Source organism: Lissotriton helveticus, chromosome 3_1 (assembly GCF_964261635.1).
Source record: "Lissotriton helveticus chromosome 3_1, aLisHel1.1, whole genome shotgun sequence".
In the NCBI taxonomy this organism is placed as follows: domain Eukaryota; kingdom Metazoa; phylum Chordata; class Amphibia; order Caudata; family Salamandridae; genus Lissotriton; species Lissotriton helveticus.
In genome coordinates this window covers 190,842,472-190,870,255 of record NC_136061.1, presented here as the reverse complement: position 1 = coordinate 190,870,255, position 27,784 = coordinate 190,842,472, and the positions used below count along the sequence as shown (strand labels likewise).

Sequence of the window (27,784 nt, the reverse complement as noted above, 5' to 3'; positions counted from 1 at the left end):
TGGTAATAACGAACTTGGTAGGAACGTTAATCCTGTCAACAGATTGGCATCCCTCGAACTCCAAGGTAAAGCCGCTGTCATGTGCAGAGTGATCTGGATTATGTCATTGAATGATCCCTGAGTTTGAATCCATTGCTTGTCTAACTCTTGCTGTAGAGGCCACATTCTGAGCCAGCCAAACTGTATTAGGGAAATGGCAGAGGACATCATCCCTAGAAGTGGTTTTAATAGGCAAACCAAAAACAGACTTCCTTTTCAGTAGCCTCTGCCCCAACAGTTTGAGTTTATTTGCCTTTCCTCTGATAAGAATGCTTTGTCTTGAATTATAGGAAGAAGTGCTCTCAGGAACGTTATTTCCGCTGAAGGATTTATCGTCGATTTTTAGTGATTGATGGTAAGACCTATGTTGTTGACCAATGCTAGACAGGCTCTTGTTGCTTTTATCGCCTGCCAAGAATGTGGTGCCTTTATCACCAACTGTTGAGGTATGGAAATACCTGGAAACCCAGTTGCCTTAGATGAGCTGCAAAAGGAGCTAAATATTTTGTAAAAATATGGGGAGCTGATTTCAGCCGAAAAGGGAAAACTTTGAATTGGTAATGAGTGCCGGACACTCTAAATCTAAAGAATTTATGATGTCTGTGAACGGGAATATGAAAGTAGGCATCCTGTAGATCCAAAGTTGGCATATAATGCCATGATTGAGTAGAAGCAGGATGCCCTGAAGAGTTACAATGTGGAAGGATTTTTTTCTCAGGTACTTGTTTAGCTTCTTCAGGTTCAAAATTGTCGTCAATCTCCTGATTTCTTTCCTATTGAGAAGAATCAGGAATAGAACCAATTGCTTTCTGGGAGTGATACGCTTACTCTATCGCTCCTTTTTTGAGCATGGTCAGTACTTTCCATTGGAGCAGATGTAGGTGAGGTAGGGGTGCTCCTTTTGGTGCTCTCTGGGTGAATTCTAAGGAATGACTGTAGGTAATCAAGTCCAGAACCAACCTGTCTGATGTTATCCATTTCCATTGGTGTAAATAATTTAGAAATGTTGGCACTAATTTATTGATGGGATGGAGAAGGTGTGACCAGCACCCTCAGATTGTCACTGTTTTTGACCAGTGTCTCTGTCTTGAGAAGTTTGATTCCATATTGGAGCCTATTTGGTATAAGCTGCTGTTGCTGGTTGTCTAAATTGCTGTTGCGGATACGAATGCAGATACTGTTGTTGAAAGGGATTATATTGTCGATATCTATATGTTTGATATCCTCCTCTATATGCAAATAACCATCTTCCTCTTGCACCTCGAAAAGGGATCTTTCTCATCTGTAGAGTACCTAAAGATTTTGCAGTATTCTTTTCTGCTTTTATCACCTGTAAGGCATCATTCACAAGCTTTCCAAACAATGCTTTGCCATCATATGGCATGTCCATTATTTTGATAGGAACTTCCGACCTGAATGATGTGACTTTTTAGTTCAAGTATTTGTATTAGTTAAAAATGAAAAGGAAGCAAAAATTCTGAAATACATGCGATACAAGCAAAATCCAAGCAATACAAGATACACATGAAAGTACAGTTGATAACTGCTAGTTGGCGAACTCTGTTGATGCGATATCAATAGCACAGTCAATCATTACTATCATTACTAAGGAAGTTCTTTCTCTTTCCTGAAGAATCTTCTTTGCTTCTCCTCTAACATCTTCTGGCAAGAGATCTATATATGTTGCACTATCTGACCACATTTGTCTGTCATAACAGCCAAAAATAGCAAGTGAATTGATGGCACGATCAGTAGTAGCTGACATAGTGGGGGAAAAAATCCAATGTTTTTTAAGCGCCGCCCTTCTCTATCTGGTAGTATGGAGATGGGTGTAGATGGATTCTTGGACCCACATTTGAGGTACTTGCATCACCACAAAATATGGTTTTAGATGACTAATGAGGCATGCTGGCGAGTCTTCTGGTACTTTATTTTTTTATCTAACCTCGGTAAAACTGCAGAGACTGTAGCATCGTTCTTAATTATTTTGACACCTTCCTTCCAAAATAAAATCTACTATCGGGATTACCTTAACTGATTTGTTTAGTAGGTTCCTTAAAGTTATATAAAAAACTATTTGACTCCTTGATAAAGTCAGTGGCAATTGAAACCTTTTTGCAGCGCATTCCATCAGATATGAAACCCTCCAATGTCAACAGGTGCAGAATCTAACGGTTGTGGTGCAGACAGGGATGGCACTGGAATTAGATAATTGTCCCATTCCTTGGGTGTTGATTGGCTGTCAGGGATTTCCCCTTCTTCTCTATCCTCATCTGAGGAGTCTACCACATCCAATTTGTATTGGTACTCTGACTAAGTCATTTCCTTAGGGGGTTAGAAATCCAGCCCCTGCAACTCTGGGGGAAGGGTTGAGTGCCCCAGAGAACGTATCAACCTGTAAGTGATCAGATCAATAATGATACCAAGAATAATGATTAGTTTTCAGAATACCACCCTCCCTCTCATTAGCTCCCAGTGGGGTCATTAAGGGGGATGGCAGGTGGGGTCAATGCTCCAGCTGCAATTGTCCTTGTCCCCCTTGTCCCCCTTTGTCCTCCACTACATTTGATGTGGTGGATTAAAGCTTACAGTGGGACTGGGGGAAGGGGGCAACATAACAGGCACCCCCTGCCACAGTCAGCGCTATTTCTCCCTGCTGATGGATGGGTCAGAATGTTTGTGACAAACTGCATAAGAGGCCCATAAGTCACAGCACAGGTTAGACTGCTGACTGGAGAAACAGCCTTTAAAATGAGGTTTTTACCTCGTTGTGTATTTACCACAAATTTTTTAGCACGCATATTTTTGCCACGTGCATGCCTTTACAACGGTTCTCTCCCTAAAAATACATTGTTTTTATATATAAAACCAATGCTTGGTAATGGCCTGGGTTGTAAAAGCATGTTCGTGGTAAAAACATGCATGGTAAAAAATGTGTGGTAAAGACATACGATGTCTTTACCTGCGATGTGGCGTCGTACAACCGCTGATTGTAACCCACATTGTGAAACATGTCAACTACACTCCATGCTTTTAATTATGCTGCTGTGGCCACAGCAGCAAACAGCTAGGTGGGGGTGCACAGAGGCTAGCACTGGGAAGTGGTTTCCCAGACTTTTCACTGGTAGGCCGCGACTTTGACCTGCGCAGGCCCTGTTCAATAGCTTTTTAGCAATAAGGCGATTTTCCACCTCCGGAACTTCATTCCCAGTGACAATCAGACAGCACAGGCGATCGGTTGCATAATTTCTAGGAATTCTCAGTGCCGGCAGCACTGCTGAGCCTAATTGCAGGGTAGGAGATCCTGTTGGTGGTTAATCTGCAGGTGTGTGCTGCTGCAAAGTCAAGTTAAGTCAAGTCACAGCTACCGGCAATGGAGATGTTCTGGCACTGAAGACGGATCTTGCAGAGGAGGAGGAGAGAGAAGGACTACATATTAGGGGCAGGCAAATAGCCAGGTCTTCAGTGCTTTGCGAAATGCTTATTTAGTCTCTGTCTTCCGAAGGTGGACCAGCATAGAGTTCCACAAGGATGCGGTTCTCACTAAAAAAGCTCTACCACCAATCCTGGTTTTAGAGAAGCAACGGATCCAGAGAAGCTGGTGGAGATTGAACCTCAGGGTCCTTGCTTGGCGGTATTTCCGGAGTCTCTGACGCTGGTAAAGCGGGCCCCTATCCCTGGTTGCTCTGAAGGTGATGGTGAGTGCCTTGAACTCTATCCTTTTTAGGACAGGCAGCCAGTGAAGGCTCCGCAGGTGGGGAGAGATGTGATGACGAAACTGCACATTTCTAATAAGTCTGGCTGCCACATTCTGAACAACATGTAATCGTTGAGTCAGATAGACAGGAAGACCCAGGTACAGGCTATTAGCGTAGTCTAACCTTGATGTCACCATGGCATGGACTACAGTCTTCCGACAGTCCAATGGGGAGGAATTGCAGAAATTTCCAAAAGTCTTTTAATTTCCAAAAGCAAGCGGATGAGACTTGGCAAATCTGAGCTTTACAGAAAAGGTGTGTATCGAATTTGAAACCAAGATTCCTAACTGCCTCACCTGGAGTAGGAGGGGGATTCAGCTCCGAGGGCCACCAGAGAGCGTGAGGCGGAGGAGAAGGTTGGTTAAAAAACAGCACCTCTGTTTTATCAGTATATAATTTGAGGCAACATTCTGTCATCCAGGTGGAGATATTGACCAGACAGTTCTTGAAGTTGTTGAATGCTGCTTCTGAATGCTCTTTGAAAGTGAACACCATCTGAGTATCATCAGCATAGGAGACCACTTTCACTCCCCAATGCTCAACAAGGGAAGCGAGGAGGGCCAGATAAACATTGAACAGAGTGGGACTCCGGGCAGAGACCTGGGCACTCCGCACACCAGGGGTTTAGGAGCGGAGACATGGGGGCGAAGAAATACTTGCTGCGACCGGCCCTCTAAGAGCAAGTGGAACCAAGCAGGTACAGTGCCCGACACTCCCAGGTGCTCAAGTCTCTCCAGTAAGATTTGATGAGACACCATGTTGAATGCTGCGGAGAGGTCCAACAGCACAAGCATGGCTGAGCTACCCTGATCAATGACTTCACGTACAGTTTCTGTCACTTCTAATAGGGTAGTCTCTGTACTATATCCCGATCTAAAGCCTGATTGGGAGTCATGCAAGCAGTTGTTGGACTCAAGGAAGTAAGATAATTGCTTCTGAACTTCCTTCTCGAGGATCTTAGCTGGAACAGGCAAAAGGGAAATAGGCCTGAAATTCTTGAGCTCCAATGGATCAGCGACAGCTTTTTTCAAGATAGGCAGGACGTAGGCCGCTTTCGCGATGGCGGGGTAGATACCTGTCCTCAGGGAGCAGTTCCATATAGGGTTCAGTTGCCGACTGAACCCATCAGCCAGCTGTTTAAAAAACTTCGCCAGGCAGGGATGGTCAGGTGAACCTGATCTGCATTTGCCCAGTACAAGCAGGGATGCAGCAAGGCTAAACGGACTGAACTCAGACCATTGCCTAGGGAGGTCAAGAGTAAGTTTTGGAATCGTAGGTGTCCCAGCTGGGGATAAAGAGGAGTAGATGGATTGCACTTTCTCCTGAAAAAAAGAGATAGGTCCTCACAAAGGGGAGCTGAGGGAACAATAGTACTATCCAACGCCGTAGGTGTGATAAAGCCATGGACAATCATAAAAACTTCTTTGAGTGAATTGTCGGAGGACTTAATTTGGCAGGCCATGTAATCTCTGATGGTGTTATGTTTAAGGTAATGAGATTTTTTTAAGCTGCTTGGTAGGCACACTTGGCCTCAGGATTGTATGCTTCTTACATGAGCTTTTCTCCACCCGGCGATCAGCAGTAAACCAGGGGTCAGAGGGTTTCCTCCTGGCCTGTTTCAATGTCTGAATTGGGGCAACTTTGTCCAAGGCAGAAGTAACCCAAGAATTAAAGGAGCATGCATCCCTACAGGGGTCATCCGACAGCTCAAGTGGGTCAGCCTGTAACATGGAATCCATAATCTCAGGGGAGATCTTTCTCCAATATCTCCTTTCTTCATACAAAGAACTAGCTTTATTTAACCATGTAGAGGTAGTCCAGCTAAAAGGAACTAACCAATGGTCTGACCAAGTAAGAGGGAGCGGAGCCTCCACAGTCAGAGTGGAATCATTAGTAAAGATAAGATCCAGCATATGTCCAGCTTTATGGGTGGGAACGCACACCTTCTGAGCTAGATTCATGCCACTAAGAGTGTCTGACAACTGAAGCCAAGGAGCTGTTACTGTTGTCCATATGGACATTGAAGTCTCCGAGGACAACAAAGTTAGGACGTCTCAGAGACAGGTCTGCAATAGTACCACACAGCTCGAGCTGTCTATAGACCATCAACCCTGCTAAGGACGATGCCGGGAAAGTTTTAGTGCAGAAAGACAGGGCCTCGATCATCCTAGAGCTGTCTATTCTCTTGCTGAAGATTTCCCAATCATCTCTCGGAATTGCAGCGAGCCCGCCCCCCCACTCTGTTGCCCACCCGGTTAGAGGTAACGACCCGCACACCCCCTGGTATTGCCAGGAAAATATCAGGATTGGAACTATCTTTTAACCATGTTTCAGTTAAGAACATAAGGTCCCAAGAGTTTGACTTCAGTGCCAGCCAGACCTCGTCAGCATGTTTTGATAAAAATCTACAATTTACTAAGCAGGCCTTGAGTACATGGCTTGTGGTCATATGATATATTGAGAGTGTCTTTTGGGGGGAATACACCTGTTACTCCACCCCCCTTCATACCTCAAAGAAAAGGTGCATCTGCTACATTAAGGCGTTTGAGCTAGCATGTCCTGGCAGTCCAAATTGATATTGAGGACGATACAAGGAGGGCCAGGGTCCTTAGCTTATCAAAAATAAATAAAGTGCAATGAAATATAGGCCATAATAGGAAACTATATTTGTCCTCTGTCCAGCCGGACAGGGTATTTATTTGAACACAATGAAACAAATGAGTAGTTGATTTCTAGGCACAGTCCTGTACCATACTCAAGGAAAACAAACAACAAATAAAGAGATTTCACAGGCAAAAAGGAGAGCAATGCTGGCCACTTTTGAGTAGATGTAAAATTAAAGTATTTGCCAGACAGTGTTAAGCACAACAAGGGTAAAACACAATGGTTGTGTTGTGACAACACTACATGAAGTCGACGTTTCGATCCCTTTTGCTCTAATTACACGGGATCATCATCAGGACTAAAATTGACAACATTTGCCTGCCTGTATTTACAATATAACCGCCTGTTGAGGAGGAAAAAAAGGAAAAAGGAAGAAGTGGTAGCCAATGGCTGAATTAGGGAGTGATATAGAAACGTATCAGACAGTCCATAGCTTTGCACATTTTACACTTATTCGGAAACGGCTTAACGTGTTCTAATAGGTGTTTTGAACTGGGTGCGGTTACCGGGCATACAGAACTGGGTGCATCAGTGACTCGTGTCGGCATAATTAGTCATGCTTGCACTAGAATCGAAAAACCTGTTGGCATGCTCAATCATGATTCTACTAAAGTCGATTGTTGCGGTGACAGATCTAAGTTATTTAATTCAAATGGTCTCTGAGGAACCTTTTTATGCAGCTTCAGGCAACCGGCGAGTGAACAAAACAGCCGTGTGCATTCATGCAGTGTCCTAGGATCGAAGTGATTGCGCCTTGTGGTCCTGAGGCTAGGGGAATTGTCTTATCCGGTATAGGGCACAGTTTGGGACAAAGCGTGCGGTGTATGCGCCCCCACGCTCGGTGTCCTGCGCCGTTAGTATAGTATTCTCCCTGGGAGGCAAAAGGTAACATTAGGTACTAATAGTTAAGCCACAATTGCTTAATTAATTTCAGGCATACAACCATTCGTTTTACCTGAAATATCGGGTGCTTTGGGCCCATGTAGATTAATTCGGTATTAGGGTCCTTATGTCTCCGAATTTTTCTAAAACCAAATATATATCTGGATTAATGAGACCTGTGGGGACAGGCTATAACTGTGAATTGAATTCTATATAGTTGGCGGGAGTTACCTGTGGAACAGTGTCCTTCGTCTTGGCAGTTTGTTCTATACTGCCGGGTCAGATCGGGAGACAGCGCCGCGTCTAGTATTAGAGGAAGGGGAAAGGAAACAATGCAGTCGGACCGATTATAAATAATTTCAGTTAAGGTCCAACAAGTTACATGCACTGGGTCTAGAGGGTTCATACTCTTACCTGGGTAGTACAATGACTACGTTGTAATTGGTGTTCTGGGGATCGGAGGAACGATGTCCGTACCGTCCACTGCTGTTGATGCAGTGTGAGGAAAAATCGTCCTGGACAGCGTGTATATAGAAATGGAAAGCGGCCAATTGGTGGCAGCCATTTTGGAGTGGGTTTAATACGTAATACTCCTTCAGGCTGAATGGGAGTGTGACAGGGTGTTTACAATTTCTACAATGAGTGCTGCGCAGGGGGTGCAAGGAAGTGCTTACTAAACAGGCGCGTGTGTGATGCACATGTGAAAGTGAGTTTCCGTGACAATCAAGTGGTCAATAATCAGCAACTTGAAATAAATTACAGTAAGATGAGAATTTAAGGTACAAGATTTGGCATCTTGTCAATGTTCCACCATAGTTCAGATGTCGTCTTCCAGGCCTGGAAGAGCGATGGGCTCATCATAGTAGGGTGGTCCAGTCTTCAGCTCGGTTTAGGCCATTCTTTATCGTATCAAACTGAATCATTGTCTTTAGCTCCTCTCTGTTGAGAATTTGGCCAATGTCTCAGCCTCGGGCCGGTAGTTTGACAACCTTCAGTATTGTCCATTTTATGTCGTCGTCATTGTGCCCAAATTCCACAAAGTGGTCCACCAAGGGGCATTGGTTGTTTTGCAACGTACCCGGCTTCTGTGTTGGCAAATACGTGTCTTGGCTTTTTGTGTGGTCTGGCCTACATACAGTTTTGGGCAAGGACATTGAATTGCATAGATTACATTTGACGAGTTACAATTTGAAAAGGAGCGCCTTTCATACGTGGTGGTATTGTGAGTGAATTCTTTGCCCTCCACCGTGTATTCACAGACATTGCAGCATCCACATTTAACATGGCCTACAAGTGGTGGTAGGCCCCATGCTGAATCAAGTGTGCCTGCCTGCGGTATTACGGGTAGTGCTGCTCTCACCAGGTGGTCCTTTAAGTTCTTACTCTTGCGAAATGCAAAGAGGGGCCTTTCAATATTTATTGAACCCGCATTTACAGTGGGCCAATGTTTTATGATAGACCGTCTGATTTTATTCGAAACAGGCGAGAAGGTTGTTACACATGCGATTCTTTCTTTTTGGTTTTTGTCTTTTGGCGTCAGTATAACCTCTCGTGGGCAGTACCATGCTCGTTTCAGGGCCTGCTTGACTATTCTCTTTGGGTAGCCTCGGTCTTTTAGTTTATTCGAGAGAACTGTAGCCTCTCTAAAATAGTCAGTTTTGCAGGAACAGTTGCGTCTGATCCTCAGGAACTGAGAATATGGCAAGGAGTCCCTTAGTGCTCTGGGATGGTTACTTTTGTAAAAAAAGAAGCGTATTTCACTCTGTTGGTTTCCTGAACAGTCTGGTTAGGAGCTCGCCTTCTGAGTGATAGATGGTGAGGTCCAGAAAGGCTATTGAGGACTTGTCATGACTTAGAGTGAATGTAAGCCCACAGCAATTATTATTAAGCCAATGTAGAACATTGGTCAACGTTTCACTGGTCTGGTTCCAAATTAGGAAGATGTCGTCTATATAGCGCCTCCACATTTTTATTCCTGAGAAGAAGGGATTGGATGGTGTCAGTATGGAACCAGTTTCAATTTGGTCCATAAACAATATAGCCAGGTTGGGGGCACAAATAGCCCCCATGGATGTCCCCTTGATCTGCTGGAAGTATGTGTTGTCAAAGAAAAAGAAGTTTCTTGTTAAACACAGTTCCAATAATTGGAGAATAAAGAGAGTTGGTACTCTGTGTGGACGTTGGCGGGTTTCTAGAATTTTTTGGATGACTAGTAATGCTGCCGTTTGTGGAATATTTGTGTAAAGTGATTCCACGTCTAACGTACAGAGTGTCTCATGAAGGGGGTAAAAAACGAGATGTTCCACCAGGTTGAACCACAAACGGCAGCATTACTAGTCATCCAAAAAATTCTAGAAACCCGCCAACGTCAAAAGTGGCCAGCATTGCTCTCCTTTTTGCCTGTGAAATCTCTTTATTTGTTGTTTGTTTTCCTTGAGTATGGTACAGGACTGTGCCTAGAAATCAACTACTCATTTGTTTCATTGTGTTCAAATAAATACCCTGTCCGGCTGGACAGAGGACAAATATAGTTTCCTATTATGGCCTATATTTCATTGCACTTTATTTATTTTTGATAAGCTAAGGACCCTTGTCTTATGAAGCATAATTCCCCATGGTCCTCAGCCAACTGTTTGGGTTCCCTTGTTATATTTAGAAACAAGGAGGGCCAGGACACCTTGTTGTGCTCAAATTTAAAAGCTGCTCCCTTGTCCAGGTTAATCTAGTTGCTGGGACAAAAGATGCAGCGTGGATGGCGCTGGCCGCGATCCGGACGCGTGCTGATGGGCTTGCCTTAGGAGCGCCAGCAGCATGAAAGCGGCGCGCCCGCTGCACGCATCCTCCACACAGGAGCCATTAAATAGAGGTTCTTGAGGTCGGGCGGAATACAAGACCGCCGACCCAAGATGGCGCCCGCAAGTGTCCTCCCTGGGGATCCAAAGATGGCAGCCACACAACGCGGGGGCTGCAACTCCACTGACGTAGGAGCAGGGTCAGAGAGAACCCGCCACCCAGCAAAGTCCAGGTAAGAGGGGAGAGGCTGAGTATGAGTATGGCTCCAGCACCCTAACGGCTAAATAAAGCTTTTCACTCACATTGTTATCCACCATCACTGATCACTACTGTAACAACCAGTGGTTAACCTCTGGGTGGAGAAAGCATAAAAACTAAGCCAATGATGATGCTGCCAAGTACCTAAAAGAGAGGCGGAGAACCAAGAAATACCGCCACCCGAGCCTTGGCACGTGATTGAATGTTTTTTATCGGTACAATGAAACGAAAAACTAATAAACCCTGGTGACTCAGGACAAGTGATCCATTCCCCCATTGATTTTTTTGACGATTGAAACAAGGAAGCTGAATGGATCACAACCCCTTCCTTCTCCCTCCTCTTGATTTGATACGTTATTATAAAAAGACCAACATTATAGCTATTAAACCTTATACATGAAAGATTTTTCTACAGCTAGAGCTACACCCTGAACCTAATTACTTCCAAGAGATCCCAAATGTGATGATCAAAGCAATGGAGGTACAGTGGAGTAAAGCAATTGCCAAGGATCACACTGTTTCATCAAGATCAGGAGAAGGAATTGAACTGTGGTTTCCTGGTTATAAATAGCGCAAGCCATTTATTGGGTGGCTTCTTCTTCTGTTCCCCATTTAACACCAAGAGGTAATGTTTTGTGTTTAATTCTTTCAGGAGCTAAATTAATAAACATATAGTGTCATACGTTAAATGAAACTGATACAAGAAGTATTTTTAGAAGAAAGGAAAGACAGGACATTCTATTTTGTTAATGATATCACCAGCTTTCTCAAAGCATCTGAATGTTTTTTTCTCTCTCTGAACTCCATTGCAACACTAGATCGCAACTGATTGAGTGGAGTGGTGTGGCTCACTGGTTAGAGGCGGCAGACCCGTAAGCAGAGGACGGCCCGGGACCAGGGTTCGATTCCCGACGCGGCAGGGTCGTGGACCAGGGTCAGTGGGATCGATAATTCTCGCCTCGGTGCCTACTCCAGTCAGGGACCACACTCGGCAACTCTGGGCATTAGCTTGCCTCATCTTCACAACGGCCCCCCCAGACCGCCGGGGATGCTTGGTTGCACCTTAGAGATACCCATTAGGGACCATCTCTCAGGGTGAGCCAGGACGGGTTCCCCAGCGGTCGAAGCGCGGAGATACTCCTCCGGGAGTCGATTCTAGCGCTATATAAACCCACAATTAATTAATATAAACCCACAATTAATTAATTAATTAATTAATTAATTGCAGTCATCATGACCAGTTATTTGTATTGACATATTTAAAAATAACTCCATACACTGCGTCAAATAAAAAGCTGTAAAGCTGCACTAAAGTATTTACGCTTGTTATAATACTCTCGTGTCAGACTGCCGAGGTCTGTTAGAATTTGCAACAATGGATTATTGGAGATATCATTTATATGAGCACATGATATATATATATATATATATATATATATATATATATATATATATATATATATTCTTCATGATTACCCATTTCAGGTGACCTCACCAGTTGTATCTATGTGGTCCCTTGAGACACCACTACTCAATGCTCTCTCCTCCAAGTACCCATCGTGCCACCCGTTGCCCAGCCATTTTAACTTGGGCACATCTTAAAGATTGTTAGGAAATCGGAGACTCACAATGTCTGAATCTCAGTGTTAAAGATACGCCCCTGTCAGGAGGCAGTCCATGCATTACCCTTTAAAGCCATGACTAATACCCTGGGTGCATGTAGCATGTCTGTCTGCAGACTCGACCATCACCCATTTAAGGCTGTGGATAAATAATTCTAGCAGCCACGTACCTGGTAAGATTCTGCGGAAGAGTCGTTTCCAGACGGTAATCTTGAGGTCATCGTGCCGAAAGCCTGGCTTGAATGACACAGCACTATAAGGGACATCTGAGCGGCGCTGTTGAGGAAGCTGTGCCCTGTGTGTCATGGGAACAGAAGAAGAGGTTGTCAATAGTATCAGTCTGGCTGAACTCTTTCTTTGCCATGTCCTATTGTCATCAGGAATGGTACCTCTGCAGCACAATGTAGAAGAACAGTCCTAAGCCTTTCTCACTATAAATGAATCCTCTGATCAATAGCTCTTACAGTGCTACAATTAGGATGTGGAGCATACATCACAAACTGTCTTTCATGTTTCATACAGATCATAAGTTACCTTCTCCACACACTAGGCAGGCATGGCCTGCTTATCGTTTTTCATCACCATGCTATTTTGTTTTTTTAAAGTATGAAGGACAACATGAGTAATTGAAATTAATGTAATATTTTCTCTCTTTAAAGGCCCAAACCATCCTTCATCCACCTTTTCAAGTCTAACTGTAACTCCATTCGTTGCGGTGCCCCACTGGGTTTTTGGCCACTCTTATTTAACAAATACAAGACCCCATTGGTGCAACTTCTCATTCAATGAGAGTCATTTGCTGCTTCTATGCCAATGACTTTGCAATCATCCCAAAATACCCTATTCTCATCCCAGAAGCCCCTTCTTTTCTCTGCCCTTTCTGAGTGACTGTTAATTCCTTGAAAAATAAGTCCAGCAAAAACCTAACTACTCATCCCAAAAACCATGAATAAATGAAACCCTTCCAGCTGGCCAGAAGTAATGGAACCTCATACTTCCCTCTCCAAAGTCATACAATGCGTTTAACATAAAGGTGTGCAAATCCGATGGCGCTTGCAGTTTCCGCTGAACATTCGCCGCTGATGAAGGGATTCATTTCCTGAAACGCGTCTGGCGTCATTGAACTTTGGGTGTGGGCTCTGGATCGGGTGGCCTTCCAGCAAGATGAAATAAAGAGACGAGCATATTCAGCAAACTCCTGTGGTGGCTTCATTCGAATTGGGTTTCCTGTTGTGTAGTGAATTTAAAGACGGCCTGCCCGGGTCGTGAATGAAGCCCGCCGCTGTGGCGGATCGGTGCAGGCATCACCCGGTGTTTGCACAACGACGGGAGACAAGCTGAAGCCTTGCAGGGGGTGTCAGCCTGACACTCGATTTTCATCTATAAAGCAAGGGGGGCACCCTACCAGCATCTCACATCAACCCACTATAATTTTTCACTTACTGAGGACATTGCAGTGCACCCACGAGGGGGAAGGAACTTACACTACGCTACGTCTAACTGTAACTCCATTCGCTGCGGTGCCCCACTGGGTTTTTGGCCACTCTTATTTAACAAATACAAGACCCCATTGGTGCAACTTCTCATTCAATGAGAGTCATTTGCTGCTTCTATGCCAATGACTTTGCAATCATCCCAAAATACCCTATTCTCATCCCAGAAGCCCCTTCTTTTCTCTGCCCTTTCTGAGTGACTGCAAAAACCTAACTACTCATCCCAAAAACCATCAATAAATGAAACCCTTCCAGCTGGCCAGAAGTAATGGAACCTCATACTTCCCTCTCCAAAGTCATACACAAATTGGGCATTTCCATGGACTCTGCTCTCTAGCTGAAGCATCACATCTCTAAAGTAGCCAGCTCCTGCTGTTGCAGTTATAACTACTGAAAAAGATCCCGCCCTGTGTAACCTTAAATGTCCATGCTCACCTAGACTATGGCAATTCGGCAATCCATGTTACTTATGTCTTCATGAGAAACTGATATGATATCTACAATTGGTATACATTACAGCAGCCTATCTCATTACAGTCACCCATCAACAAGATCCCATTAAACCCATTCTTCCACATCTCCATTGACGGCCCATTAAAACACAAATCATATTTGAACCCTTAACAATTGCTCATTGTACCATTCATGTCAAATCTGTCTTTTTTTGGACTACCAAGTTTCATATCCACCACTTGCAATAGCCTCTTCAAACCACCAGACAGTTTCTGTTAAACATTCCTAAAGCTGCACAGTATAGAATGGGGATACACTATCATCAGTCGTAGCATCTAGAGAGTGAAATAAACTCTAATCACCCTGCATTTCACTACCTCATTTTATCTTTTTTGTACAGCACAAAATACCCTTTTTTGTACTAAATGATTTTCACAAGCGGTCTTCTTTTATTATGATTACGTAGATACACCTTGGTGTACAAGCGCTATAGAAATCATACCATGTATTCATATTCCACCCCTACGGACATCAGGCCTCCACTCACTTGCAGTCTTTCCCTCTTCACTCCAGCCTTGTTCCCATCAGACCTATGCTTCCCCCAAAACCACCAGTCATCTGCTTTATTCCCATTACCTCTCTGCTTGTGAAAAGACTGCAACATCCCAAAGACTACCTTTCTCTGCTCAAGTTATCCCTTTGGTACACAGTCCCATCAAACGTCCAGAGTTCATGGGCCTGCATTCAAAATGGCCCCCATCCGGCACAACCACCCCCTTCAACTCTCCACCCTGTGTACGGAGGAATATAGGCTCATGAAACATAGCTCACCTTGAGGCAATGGCGGAGTATTTCTGTAAGGAGAAATAAATCACAATAGTGTTAATAATTTGCTTCTGTGTACCCCATTTAATACCATAATTAAGATGTTATGACGTACTAATGACTTGATGAAGTATATTCTTTGCCTTAACAGATTAAGGGTGCCTGCATCCAACCACCGACCTGCTTCTGTACACGTGTTGTGGGTGGTATGAGCCACCACCGGGTCACAGTCAGTCATAGACAGAGGTGTAACCTTACCTGACTATGGAAGTAAATTGAGGAGCAGCTACTTGGCAAATACCTTTGTTAACTGTAACGTATGTGCTTCCTATATAGATCTTAATGGGCTCCGCATCTCTTGAAGTATTGAATCCTCAATCAAGAGTGATTAGTGAATATCAATAGAAGAGTCTTAGATGAAGCATCTTGGTGTGCAGGAATCTGGAGGAAGGCAGCTCAGAGGGGTTGCCCTTGGAATTAATACACACTTCCCTGTAGAGAAATAGCTCAGCCTGTTTTGGTTGATTTACAATGTTCAAGGCAATGAGAAAAGGCTGGGATTGGTTCTCCTTAAAGTGATACCATCAACAATGATAAAGTCAATGGCAGTGAATGGGATAGAAAAGCTCAGATCAATGTTGGTGAATGGTTTCCGAACCAGAAAGCTCTGGTGATGCAGTCACTGTCACCGAATGGAATCAGCTTACAAAACCTCAGGTGTCGTAGTTAATGTCATTGAATGAGATCAGCATAGGACAGTTTGGGTGATACTATTAGTTAGTGGATCGGATCATTACAGGAAAGCTCAAGGTGGTATTGTCAAGATCCTTATATAGGATCAGCACAGCAAAGCTTTCGGTGATGCTGTCAATGTCAGCCAATGGGATTAATCGGTGAAAGCTCAGGGTGCCATTGTTAATGTTGTGAATGGGATAAGTAAAGAAACCCTTGGGGTAATGCTGTCCATGCCAGTGAATGGTATAAGTACAGGAAAGCTTGAGTATTGGTTATCGTGAATGCACCTGGAATGAGATTTTGGGCTCTTGAATTGAGATTTCCTTCGCTCTCTGAGGGATAGCAGGGATGTGTGGCAAGGCGGAGCTAAAAGGAAAAGGCAGTATAATGGAGAGGGTAAAATACACACATATTAAACAGAAGTAGCAGTACAGACTGGAATATCCATTTGGAGTATGTTAGACATAAAGCATTCATATTTACAAAAGTTTGGTAGATGGGTAATTGCACGCTATTGGAACCCTTCACCCTGGGGAGAAGTACTAGGCAGAGGTCTCCCCTTCCACCCATGCTCTTTGCCTCGGTGCTGAAGCAGCTGGTATGCAGGGTCAGGAAGTATGCCTTGGGGATAGCTGGGGTACCTTGAGAAAGAAGAAAATATAATAGACACTGATGATATTTTACTGTATGCAGCTGAACCAGTGATTTCTGTTTAAAGGCCCCTGTATATCTTTAAAGTGTTCGGACAATATTCGGCTTCCATATTAATTGGGACTAGTCCATCCTGTATCTCTTGGCTTCCTAGGATCTATTCCCCCACTGCTCCTCTCCCTTCAGAATACTATGAGGGTTTGGTATTTATATACCGAAGAATGAGGGAGAATTCCTCAAATGTAATCTGAATGGAGCCTGGTAGAATGCCAGAGCGATGTGCAACACTGGAGGATATTACCACATTCACCCCACGGGAAGGGCCACTCTGTATAACATGGTTATCCAGCCAAGATTTCTCTATTTGACCTAAAATACACCCTAAGTGCCAAATGTCTTCTTTAAAAAAAAAACAGATTCAGCTATATGTAGTCTTTCGTGGAGTGTAGGTCTTCCGAGAGCTCACCATCTAGACGTGTGTGTATACACTGGGAGGAATGCACTCCCTAATATATGCCTGGACTATTGGAGTTCACAATTATGATGATACATGATTAGACATTCTGGTCTCAGTGGGAGCCAAATCTAAGGGTTGGTATGAATACTCTAGGTCAACCTGGTTATAATTCCGTACTATGTGGTATCAACAAAGTTAGATACTTGATGGTGCACACATCTGCTAGGATTAGGATATAGAAGGGAGCTACTAGGAAACTAGGGTAGGAAAATAAGTTGTCTGCTCTAACTCCATCATAGATTAGTAGAGGACTTAAAGACCTGAGACGACTATAGAGATTCGGCTGATGGGACATGATAGAGCTATCCACTCTGGTAGAGATGTGGGATTCAGGTGGCTCAAAAATCTTTGAATAGCTCTAAAAAGAATATAACATGGGGGACACAGAAGCATTCCAGTACATGCAGCTCGAGCATACTCTGGGGTGCATATGCATTGGACACAAGGGATGAAAGTGCACCTGTAAGAAACGTTAGCATTGTTTGTGACCTAAGGTTTAGGGTGTTGTGGAAAGACACTGCCAGACTGCAAGCGGCTGTTCCTCCATGGGAGCTGAGGAGCGCCACTCCCCCCCCCCCCCAACTCCCTCCCCACACACCCCCACACACACTCACAAAAACTGCTGCACAGAAACCTGGAAAATAAAAATGGTAATAAAAAGATTTTATTTCCATTTTATTTTTCCGGCTTTCTGCTGAACGGAGAGGGCAGGGTGGGGCCAGTGTGTCATTGCTGCTGATTGGCAGCCATGGCGAGCGGCCCTTTCAATGTAAATGGCACATGTTGGTTTGGCTGGATACCTTGCTACGGCTAAACCGACATGTGCAATTCAACCTATCCAACCCACAGCTGGGTTGGGGAGCAGGCACAGGCCTTAGATGCTTTTCGGAGTGCTGAGGAAGCCTGCTCCAGCCAATCTAGACACTTCTCCCATGCAGCATGAGAGCAGTGTCTTGATTTTACAAGGACCTGTGGGAGCAGTAGGCCCTCGCGCTCCGAGGAGTTTGGAGCCGGGGACTGGAGAACACAGAGACGTGCTGCAGGCTCAGGTAAGTGAAACTTTTTTCCATATTTAAATGTTTGATTATTTGTTTGTATGTTTTTTAATTGTATTTATGTCGACACATCATTTTTGTGGGTCACTAATCGCACCTGCAGACTATGGGAAACCTCTGAGTACCCAACTCTGGTGGCATGGCACTGAGGTATGGACTGGTGTATTCTTGCTAAGAAATAAATAAGTGAAGGCAGATGATATCCCCAAAAGTATAACAAAATCTGGATGAAATTTCACAGCTATTTCTAGTGGCAGAAAGCATGTTGCTATATAAGACTATGCTTTTGACAGGAAGCATTAAGTGGTTAGTGAATGTATACTGTTTTTGTCTCAAAGAGGCATGTGGCTAGTTGTTGGACATATAGTACAGCTAACAATATTAAACTGTAAAGTGTTCCAATTGATGTTTGTTGACTGTTATGTGAAAAGTTGTATTAAGCACTCTAATACTTATACAGGTGTCCTGCCACTGAAGAGAAACCAAACTGAATTAAATATAGGAGGGAGGGGGCGTGGCTTGCAGCCAAAATAGATGGCTGCTGCTTAAGAGAGCTCCGAGGGTAAGGCAGACTCCCCCGATAATCCGCCACATAATCCGGTCACAGATCGTACCCCAAAGACCTACACTGGCATCGGAGTGCAGGAGGAATCTGGAGACCCGACTCTGGTAGTAATCCGTTGCACGGTAGAGCAGGCATGGAGCGAAGACAGGAGCGGCCTGTCGGCTCTGCTGCAGCCGGGTATTAAATTCCGAGGAGTACCCGCCTGTGAGACCGAGGAGCGAGGATCATCGTGGGACACTCAGCTGGGGGGCCCTGGAGGCGGTGCCGCAGGCGGGGGCTTGCCCCTATTATAGACCGCAGGTGCATCGGATGCGTGTGCGAGGTGCACCCCTCCCCCCCCTTGGGACCTGATCTCAGCAACCTCCAGATCTACAACGCCGCCTAACGCCGACGACGCACGGACGACGGGGGCAGAAGCGATCCTGTGGCGTGGGCGGATCTGGTGCCTGCGGTGCGGTGGGGGCGGCCCGCTGCGGCCGGCGGCCCCGCTTTGGAACCCGTTTGACACCTTAGAGGCCCCACAGTGCATGAAGGAGGTGTGCGGCCTGCTCACTCAAGTGAAGTCGGGACCTCAATTACAGTGAGGGCCTGGCTATAGGACTGTGACAAGGGGCGGAAGACGCCCGATACTGCGGCAATACCTGGCTGGTAGCAGAGCACTGGCAGGCGGCTTATCGGCCTGAGGGGCGTCTGGAACGGCCCCCACCATCTGGCATGCAGGCGCCCTCGGGGTGCATAAGTAGACTTGTGGATCCTAGCGACAGTGGGGCCCAAATACGCACACCGACAGAGACGGGGCCTGCGACCCCAAATACTAAGGAGAGCTGCAGGAGAAGACGCACAAAGACTAACCGGCTGGCGGCCCCCGAGAACAGGGAAGTGGAATTTGTGAAGTGCATGATACAGAGGTGCTGCTTGGAGACATTCCTGGCCCTACATCGCCAATCAAAGACCTCGTAACAGCATCCAGTGGCGCCAAGGGAAAACCGACAGACCGCGCGGGGCAGACTGTGTCGCAGCAGGTGGCAGCGATTACCGAATAGCGCTGAGTCATCCAGGCGAGGATGGGGGGCAGGGGGCTGTGCACGACTGTCCAGACCAAACTGGACAAATTCGCGTACGGAAAGGACTTCCCTATGCTACCTGAATGTAAGGGCCCTGCGGACCAGACCCCTGGAGAGGAAGGTACACACAAGGTAACATTGGAAGGCATAATGACCGCCCTCACCAGTGTACAATCTACGGTGGGATCGATATCAGCGGATGCCTCCTTCCTACGAGCGGACTTCCAAAAAATGACGGCCAGGGTCACGGGAGTCGAGCAGGTGACGAAATCTCTGACGAAAGATACTATACAAAAGGTAAATCGCCTGGAGGCAAAGAACAAACTCGTGGCAGCAAAGCTGGACGACCAGGAAGGGCGTTCCCGGCGCAACAATGTCAGAATTACGGGAATTCCCGAAAGCGAAGGGAGCCCAGCAATGGACCTGTATGTAGAGGACCTCATAAAAACTAGACTCCAACCCAGGGGGCTATCAACCTTTTTCTCAGTTGAGAGGGCCCACAGGGTGCCGGGGGGTAAGCCCAAATACGGGCCCCCCGCCAGACCTGTTTTGGCCCTCATCTTCAATTTCAGAGATACAGACGCTATATTGCAAACAGCAAAGGTGGCTCCACCGCTACGTATCCAGAATTCAGTAGTGTCATTCTTCCCAGACTATACAACGGCGTTCTCCAAGCGCCTTAGGAGTTTCATTGAGGTCAAGAAAGAATTGAGAGCCAGGGAACTTCCATACTCAGTGCTATTCCCAGCGAGACTGCGTGTGGTAGCAGATGGAAAAATGTGGTTTTTCGATACACCTGAAGAGGCACATGACTGGATCGAGGGATGGCGTCGGGTGGGAGGACCCAAAAGGTCGGAGAGAAGCCAGTGACGTCACAGGATGGCTGGGGACCCCGGGGCCCGTGGCCTGGAGCGAGAGGAAGAACACCTGCACCAGAGTGAGACCGAGGAGTGAGACTGAGCGAGAACGTTGGACTCTGCAACTGGGCAATGTGCGGGGGCGCACAGGCGGACTTAACTGCACAAAGAGATGAACCATATTCTATGCGAAAGCTGTTTTTGGGGTGAGGAAGGACTGCGACCGTCCTTGGACCTCTCACCTCCCACACGCAAGTACCGTTTTGGGGGTTTGGGACTGAGCATTCTGCAAAGTTGGGGAGGCGGGTAGTTTTGAGTCCGTCTGGCAGGGAGGCAGGGAGGGGGTGGGGGTATGGGACTGTTTCTATGGTTTTGTATGTTATTGGTTTTTGTTTTCAGCGGCAATTTCAGGATTGTGGCATTCCCACACATTGGCCGACAGATACAGTGCGTAGATAACTCCGTAACTGCTCCCAGGCAATTCACTAGACATGGCAACACAAACCCCAGCTGGTCCCAACTCAGAGTTGTACCCCAAGACCCACGTGACCCTCCTGTCCTTGCTCACTTGGAACGTGCATGGCCCGGGGGTCAAAATAAAGAGGGGCCTGGTTCTACAGTGTCTGAAACGGTACGCCCCGACGGTAGCCCTGCTGCAAGAAACGCACCTCACTGGTACCGCATGTAAGGCGATGGACAGATGGGGGTATAAAATGATAGTGCACTCAGAGTTTTCTTCTGGTTCCAGAGGAGTTGGCATCCTGGTGAAAAAACAATCCCCATTAATAGTGCATAAAACAAAAACAGATGATCAAGGCTGGTTTGTGGCCATACTGGGTCGGTGGGAGGGACGGACTGTCAATATAGTATCTGTATACATTCCTCCCGCACTACATGCGATAGCACTCCCAGCCCTTAGCAAATTCTTATGTGACTTTCCGGAAGTGGAACTCCTGATAGGAGAGGACTTCAATGCGACTATAGATGGTAATCTGGACAGATAACCTGTATGGCCGCACATGCCTGACGTATCTCGCCTTCAGAGTTTTCTGGAGGCGCTTGGGCTTACTGACGTGTGGAGACGGCACCACCCCACAACACGGCACTACACTTTCCACTTGGGGGTACATAACAGCCTTTCTAGAATAGACTACTTCCTGGCCTCAGCGGATAGTCTTAGGAACATTGATAGTATAGAAATCAGACCTAGGGACATCTCCGACCACTCCCCGATACTATTAACTTATTCATAGCACCACAAAACTCAGAGGCGTATTTACCCCATTTACCCTGGCTATTTACAGGTCCCAAAGATCAAAAAAGTGGTCGTTACGGCAACAAAACACTACTTCAAAGAAAATGATATGTCGGTCAGCTCGCTGACTACCTTGTGGGAAGCTGTCATTAGAGGGCAGGCCATAGTTTCTATTGCAGGGCACAAGCGGGAGAAGCAGCGGGAATTACATGATATTGAGCTAAAGTTGCATGAGGCTGAGACACACCATTCTACTAACCTCACACCAGCTACATCCCAGACGCTGAGCATTAGGCAGCAACAGTACAGAGAATATCTTAGGGAGGCGACCAAGTCAAGGCTCACGGCCACTAAACATAAAATATACGAAACCGGTGACAAGGCAGGAAAGCTTCTGGCGTGGCTCGACAAGAGGGAGCGGGGTAATACTGGGATAGCACAGATTCAGACGGGGGAAGGACAGAGGACGACGGACCCACAGACGATAGTAAGCACACGAGCACAGCATTTTCGAAGAGTGTATACATCATCCTCCACGATGACAATGGAGGATCCGTTGACTTAAATTAAAGATATAGCGATGCCTAGGCTCACCCCGGAGGCGGCCCTCGCGCTTGAGGCGGACCTCACGGTGGAAGAACTACAACTACAAGTGACGATCCGGTCGTTGCAATCTGGCAAAGCGGTAGGACCTAATGGTATGCCTATTGAGCTATATAGAAAGACGGCGGGGACTATTGCCCCACACCTACTATGCATGTACTCCGACAGCCTGGAGGTAATTAAACTGCCGCTTGATCAACGATTAGCTACCTTAGTAGCAATATGTAAACCGGGAAAGCCTGCTGCAGAATGTACCTCATATCGCCTGATATCGCTGATCAATGCGGAGGCCATAATCCTTGCGAAATTATTGGCGATCAGACTAACACCGCATCTCACAACTCTGATACACCCGGACCAGTCTGGGTTTATGCCGGGCAGAAATACGGCACTGAACCTGAGACGCCTACATGGGGTGATGGCCCAAATTCCATATCTCCAAGAGCCAGCTGTCATACTTTCCTTGGACGCACGAATGGCATTCGATATGGTTGAGTGGCCCTTTCAATTCGCAGTGCTTCATCACTTGGGCTTTGGCCCCAAATTCTGCGCTTGGATTTGTCTCCTGTACACTAAACCAGTAGCACGTGTTACGGCCAATGGGCACATTTCCGATGATTTCCCACTTGCGAGGGGAACACGTCAGGGCTGTCCCTTGTCACCACTGCTCTTTGTCCTGGTGCTGGAGCCACTGGCAGCGTGGATCAGATGGGAACCAATGATACGGGGTCTTAGGTGGACAGATGGTTGGGAAGAGAGCATCTCCCTGTACGCGGATGATGTCTTTTTTATATTTGGCCTCCCCCAGGCGCGCCATACTGATTCTCCTCAATATCTGCGAGCTTTTTGGAAGGGCATCGGGGTACACCATAAACTGGTCCAAATCTATCTTATACGTCCTACACGGCCCCCCACTGCAACTCCCTATTGACTGCCCGCTCCAGGTCACGGACAACAAATTTAAATATTTAGGTATATACATTACAGCCAACCCAGATAACTTCTTCTCAAGAAATCTGATGCCCCCGTTGGAGCATCTAATAACCTACCTTAACTCTATTTCACTACGACAGAATTGAGTAGGACTACCCTTTGCCTGAGGAAACTCTTAGGATATTATATGTACTTTAGATTCATTGTCGGGCAACATTGCATTTGCGATACATATATATATATATATATATATATATGTAATTGAAAAATGCACTGTATGTTTAAGCTTTCTTGATTTGAAATGTGAGCACAAGTTTTTCTGAACAAAAATGTTTTTTCACTTTTAATGTGTGCATAGATATATATAAAAAAGAGAGAAGGCAAAGTGGGCCTTGCTCTAGCTTGCCCCGTGACAGGATTGATGGTTTTGCAAAACAAAAATAGAAAAAAAAGTAAGATAATGTAAATGAATACAACCCAAGGATAATTGAAAAATCTTTTGGGAAGACTTTTGATTTTTTGATTCATGGTGTCAGAGGTGCTTTTTTCATATGCTGTTGGGAAAAACCGAACTTTTTAAAATGATGGGGCATCCCCGTTTTCTATATGCGCTAGAAAACGCGCCGTTCCCCGTATCTCCAGGTTACTTCAAAAAGATAGCAGCCCAAGTATCCAACCTGTTATGGGGTAACAAACCGGCACGTATAGCGCAGGATAAGTTGACCCGTGGGTGGTACAATGGTGGGATAGCACTCCCAAACATACAAATCTATTACTGGGCGGCGCAATTAAAGGTAATCAACCAGTGGATACATGCCCTGCAGGTAGACCCCACATTAAGAGCGGACAAGTTTTTATTGGGACCTGGAAATATGCTCTCTGCACTTTACAATAAGGGACATACCCCCTGCGTTAATAGTGCCCACAAAATACACTGTCACCATATGGCATGCGGCGCAGGCAAAAATGGGTTGGCAAGGGGTTCTAACCCAACTTACTCCTCTTTGGGACACTAAGCGGCTGGGACGACTCAGGAATAGCAAGGGCTTTGAGCAGTGGGACACCATAGGCATATCCACGGTGGGAGACATGTGGTCTAAGGGGGGAAGTAGTCACATTCGAGCATATTCAGCAACAATACGAACTGGCACCCTCTGAAATCATTCGCTACATGCAGATAAAACACGCACTGACCACAGCCATACCACATGGTACCGAGGTACCTGAGGTTACCCCCTTGGAGGACAGGCTACTGACGGACTGCATGCAAAAGCGGGCTACATCATTCACTTACGGAAGTTAGTTAATAACCTTCCGGACCCCGCGGCACCACTCAGGGATAAATGGACCCGTGACTTAGGCAACCTTGATGACACAGAGTGGCAGGAGGCACTGGCCTCCCCGTGGGAGGTGGGCATACCCTCACGACTCAGGCTAGTACAGCTTAAAATACTACATCGCACCTATTATACTAGACATACCTTATGGAAGATGGGAAAAACACCACATCCATATTGCCTTAGAAGCTGTGGGGAGGAAGGCAGCTTTTCCCATACCATATGGCACTGTCCAAAAATCGCTGACTACTGGAAGAAAATAATGAAAACAATATCGCAGACTGAAGGGTTGTCGTTGGTACCGGAACCAAAGAGGTGTTTGTTAAATATATGGGAGCCGAATGACCTTACTCATCCGGTGCAGAACTGGGCCACGCTGGGGATAATGGTTGCTAAACGCAATATTGCGCAAAAATGGGGGGTGGCGGGGGTGCAATCTCTGGCCGCCTGGTGCAAGGACATGGACACGGCTATGGTGGCTGAGAGAACAGTGTTTATTAGTCGTGGCTGCCCACAGAAATGGAGTAAGGTGTGGGGAGCGGGGAATAAATTCAGGGGAGACATTTGTGAACCGCAACCGGAACGAAATGAGGACAGTTCGGAGGAAGAACATTAAAGATAGTAACATGGCCTATATGAGGGGATTTATTGTAGACTCTGACGATCTAGATGAGAATGTGTACTTTTTTTGTATGGATATGTGTAATAATGTGTTACAATTTGATTGTATTTCACCTGAAGATTTTCGGCTAGGCTGATAATGGAAATAATAAAAAAGAATTAAAAAAAAATATATAGGAGGGAACTATTGCCCATAAAACCAGGTCTTCAAGGCCTTCCTAAAATGCAGTAGTTCATGTATCTTGTGCAGTGTTACTGGGAGAGTATTTCATAGTTTTGCTGCTACCACCAGAGGAAGCCCAGTTAAATCTGGGTACTGCTAGTCAGCATGCCTCAGTTGAGTGAAGGGCACAACTAGAGACAAATGGGGTAAACATTTTGCTGAGATATAAAGGCTTCGGGCAGATTTACGAGTTCTGGACCATCTCTGCAAATCAGCAGGGATGTGCCAGAACAGATGCGACACGCAAAACCACCTGTACGCCACCACTGATGCGCCGCATTTAGAATGCGGCGTGCCATACGGATAGGCAGATGCGTGTCCTATCCCACGGCGTAAAGTCAGCGCATTGCTGGAGTCGCGTTGCAAGTGTGACGCGGCTCCAGCCAGGCTCGGGGGCGCCTTATGCCTAACATGCTGCATCACTCATTACGCCTGCTTCAAGCAGGCGCAGGGTTTTGACGCAGCATGGCCGTAAAAGTAACTACGTGAATTCTTGTAGATTTCACTGCGTCACTTTTATGAGGCGTACCTACGAGGGAACGCCCACCCTGCGCCGGAACGCCCACATGAAACCTAAAGCAGGTTTCATGTGGCGCAGGGCTTCACAACATGACGCATCTCCCTAGAGGCGTCACGTTGTAAATATGGCGCAGACCAAGAACCAATTTGGCTGCGGTATTTTGGATATGTTAGAGCTTTTCAAACACACCCAAAGAGGCACCAAAAAAGAGAGAATTACAATAGTCCAGATGAGTTTGGTCGCTGGCTCACCACTTAAGAGACCGACACAGAAAGAAGCCACAAAATTTTCCTCAGCACCCGGAGTAGCAAGAAGCGCGTGGAAGATAAAATATTAAATTATTGTTCATAAGAAAGACACTACTGCAAATAGAAACTCAAGTTATTTACTGACTTAACTTGAACAGGGGAATTAGGCCAGGATGAAGGCCAGAAATTGGAGGGGAGGTGTCAAAAAGATTGAGTATGAATAATCTATAGCATTTCAATGGAAGCAATAAAACAATTACAAAAAAATACATATTTTGAAGTTCAAGTCCTCTGAAATAGCTAAGGAAAGGTGGATGTGGTATATCTTAAAGGACATATGCACTGAACACTCATGACTCAGAGAATCAGGGAAACGTTCTTCTCTAACCTCACAGTGTCAAAGGTAACAAACTCTACAATGCAGGAATCTATTCCTTGCAAAACTGGACTGCACAGTAGAAGGAGTGTAGAGTACCAGCGGCAGCAGGGTAGGTGGTGTAATCATCAGTCGTGGTCCGTGGAGGGTCATGTGCAGCCATAAACGGGTTCAAAGTCCATCCAGCAATAAACATATTTATTGGACTAACAAGAGTATACACTAGCAATGGGGAAAGAATGTTGAATTGAATCTAGCTAATCACATTAAAGTGCATTTATTTTGGGACCTCTACCCATCTGAGAGAGGGCTGTATGCCATGTTGGAACCGTAAAGGTGTCTTCAGCGACAACAAAATTGACAACTAGCTCCCCCTTAGCCCACGCCATGTTAGACAGATGGTATAGGAACTCTGAATATGAAGGGGAAAATGCCAGTGCCCTTACACAGCCTTAGAAGATGGGCCTACCAGCCATCTAAACAAACATGCACACATACCCACGCACCCACGCACCCACCTGACAGATTTGGTTGACACCTTAGGTAGAGTGGTAAGGAATGAGCGCACTGCATCACTTTTGTCTGTAAATCACACTCCTTATGGTTTTCATGAAACCAGAAGGCCAGTACTTTGTCCATGAGGCGTTGGACTGGCCCGCCTGCAACCAACAACATATAGACGAGCACTATCAAGTACGAAATATAAACCACGGTGGCTATTTAAAAAGGAATACTGCAAGTAAAGGATTTCACCAGATGTTAAAATCTGGATTACAACTTGACCAGATAACTACTGATGGCATCACCACAACCATCACCCACTAGACAACGTCATACTAGGACAGCCTAGTATGCTACAGTGCACATCGTGTGAATCATACAAACCAAAGCCAATGACATAGCAGTAGAAGTACAAGTGAAATGTTCCAGAAACACATATGATAAGCAAATAACTACAGGGCCCCTGGATATATATGGGCTCAGAAGGGTAATGCCTGGGGGTGAAGGTGTCCATAGCTGTGAATGGACTTTCCAGATGACAAACCAGTGTAAAAGGTATCATTGTTTTGTGAATGAGATCACCAGGGGATACCTCGGAGTGAATGCATCTACAGCAACGTTTTAACAGGAAGAAAACCAACAACAGAGTTTTATCTGGATCACCCCTAGAATCTGGAACTCTCCCCCCTAGGCAAGCCCCTGAAATAAGACTGACTCCCATCACTACCTCCTTCAAGTAAAAAGTCAAACTCCTGTTAATGAACACATTCTTGGTATAAATCATTAGAATTCTGCCTCTTGAGATTATTGTTCTCCTATCCCGTATTGTCTCATTTACTTGTAAAGCACTCTGATACCTGCAAGGGTCAGGTTTGTGCTATATAAAACTTTTCAAAAAAATAAAATAAATAAATAGCAGGAAAGGAACTCAGCAGC

General features: G+C 45.7%; 2 protein-coding genes across 5 annotated transcripts in view; one reads left to right on the top strand and one right to left on the bottom strand.

Moving 5' to 3' along the window:
• The window catches only part of FKBP6 (FKBP prolyl isomerase family member 6 (inactive)), an 875,880-nt gene that overhangs the window by 86,629 nt on the left and 761,467 nt on the right, over positions 1 to 27,784 (top strand). The gene's annotated exons all lie outside the window — the stretch shown is intronic.
• The window catches only part of TRIM50 (tripartite motif containing 50), a 271,952-nt gene that overhangs the window by 59,487 nt on the left and 184,681 nt on the right, over positions 1 to 27,784 (bottom strand). For all 4 annotated transcript variants that reach the window (XM_078679583.1, XM_078679584.1, XM_078679585.1 and 1 more), the window contains 2 exons: positions 14,794 to 14,816; positions 12,187 to 12,311 (listed from right to left, as the gene is read on the bottom strand). In XM_078679583.1, the coding sequence (XP_078535709.1) occupies positions 12,187 to 12,311; positions 14,794 to 14,816 (148 nt within the window). The remainder of the gene's footprint in view (positions 1 to 12,186; positions 12,312 to 14,793; positions 14,817 to 27,784) is intronic.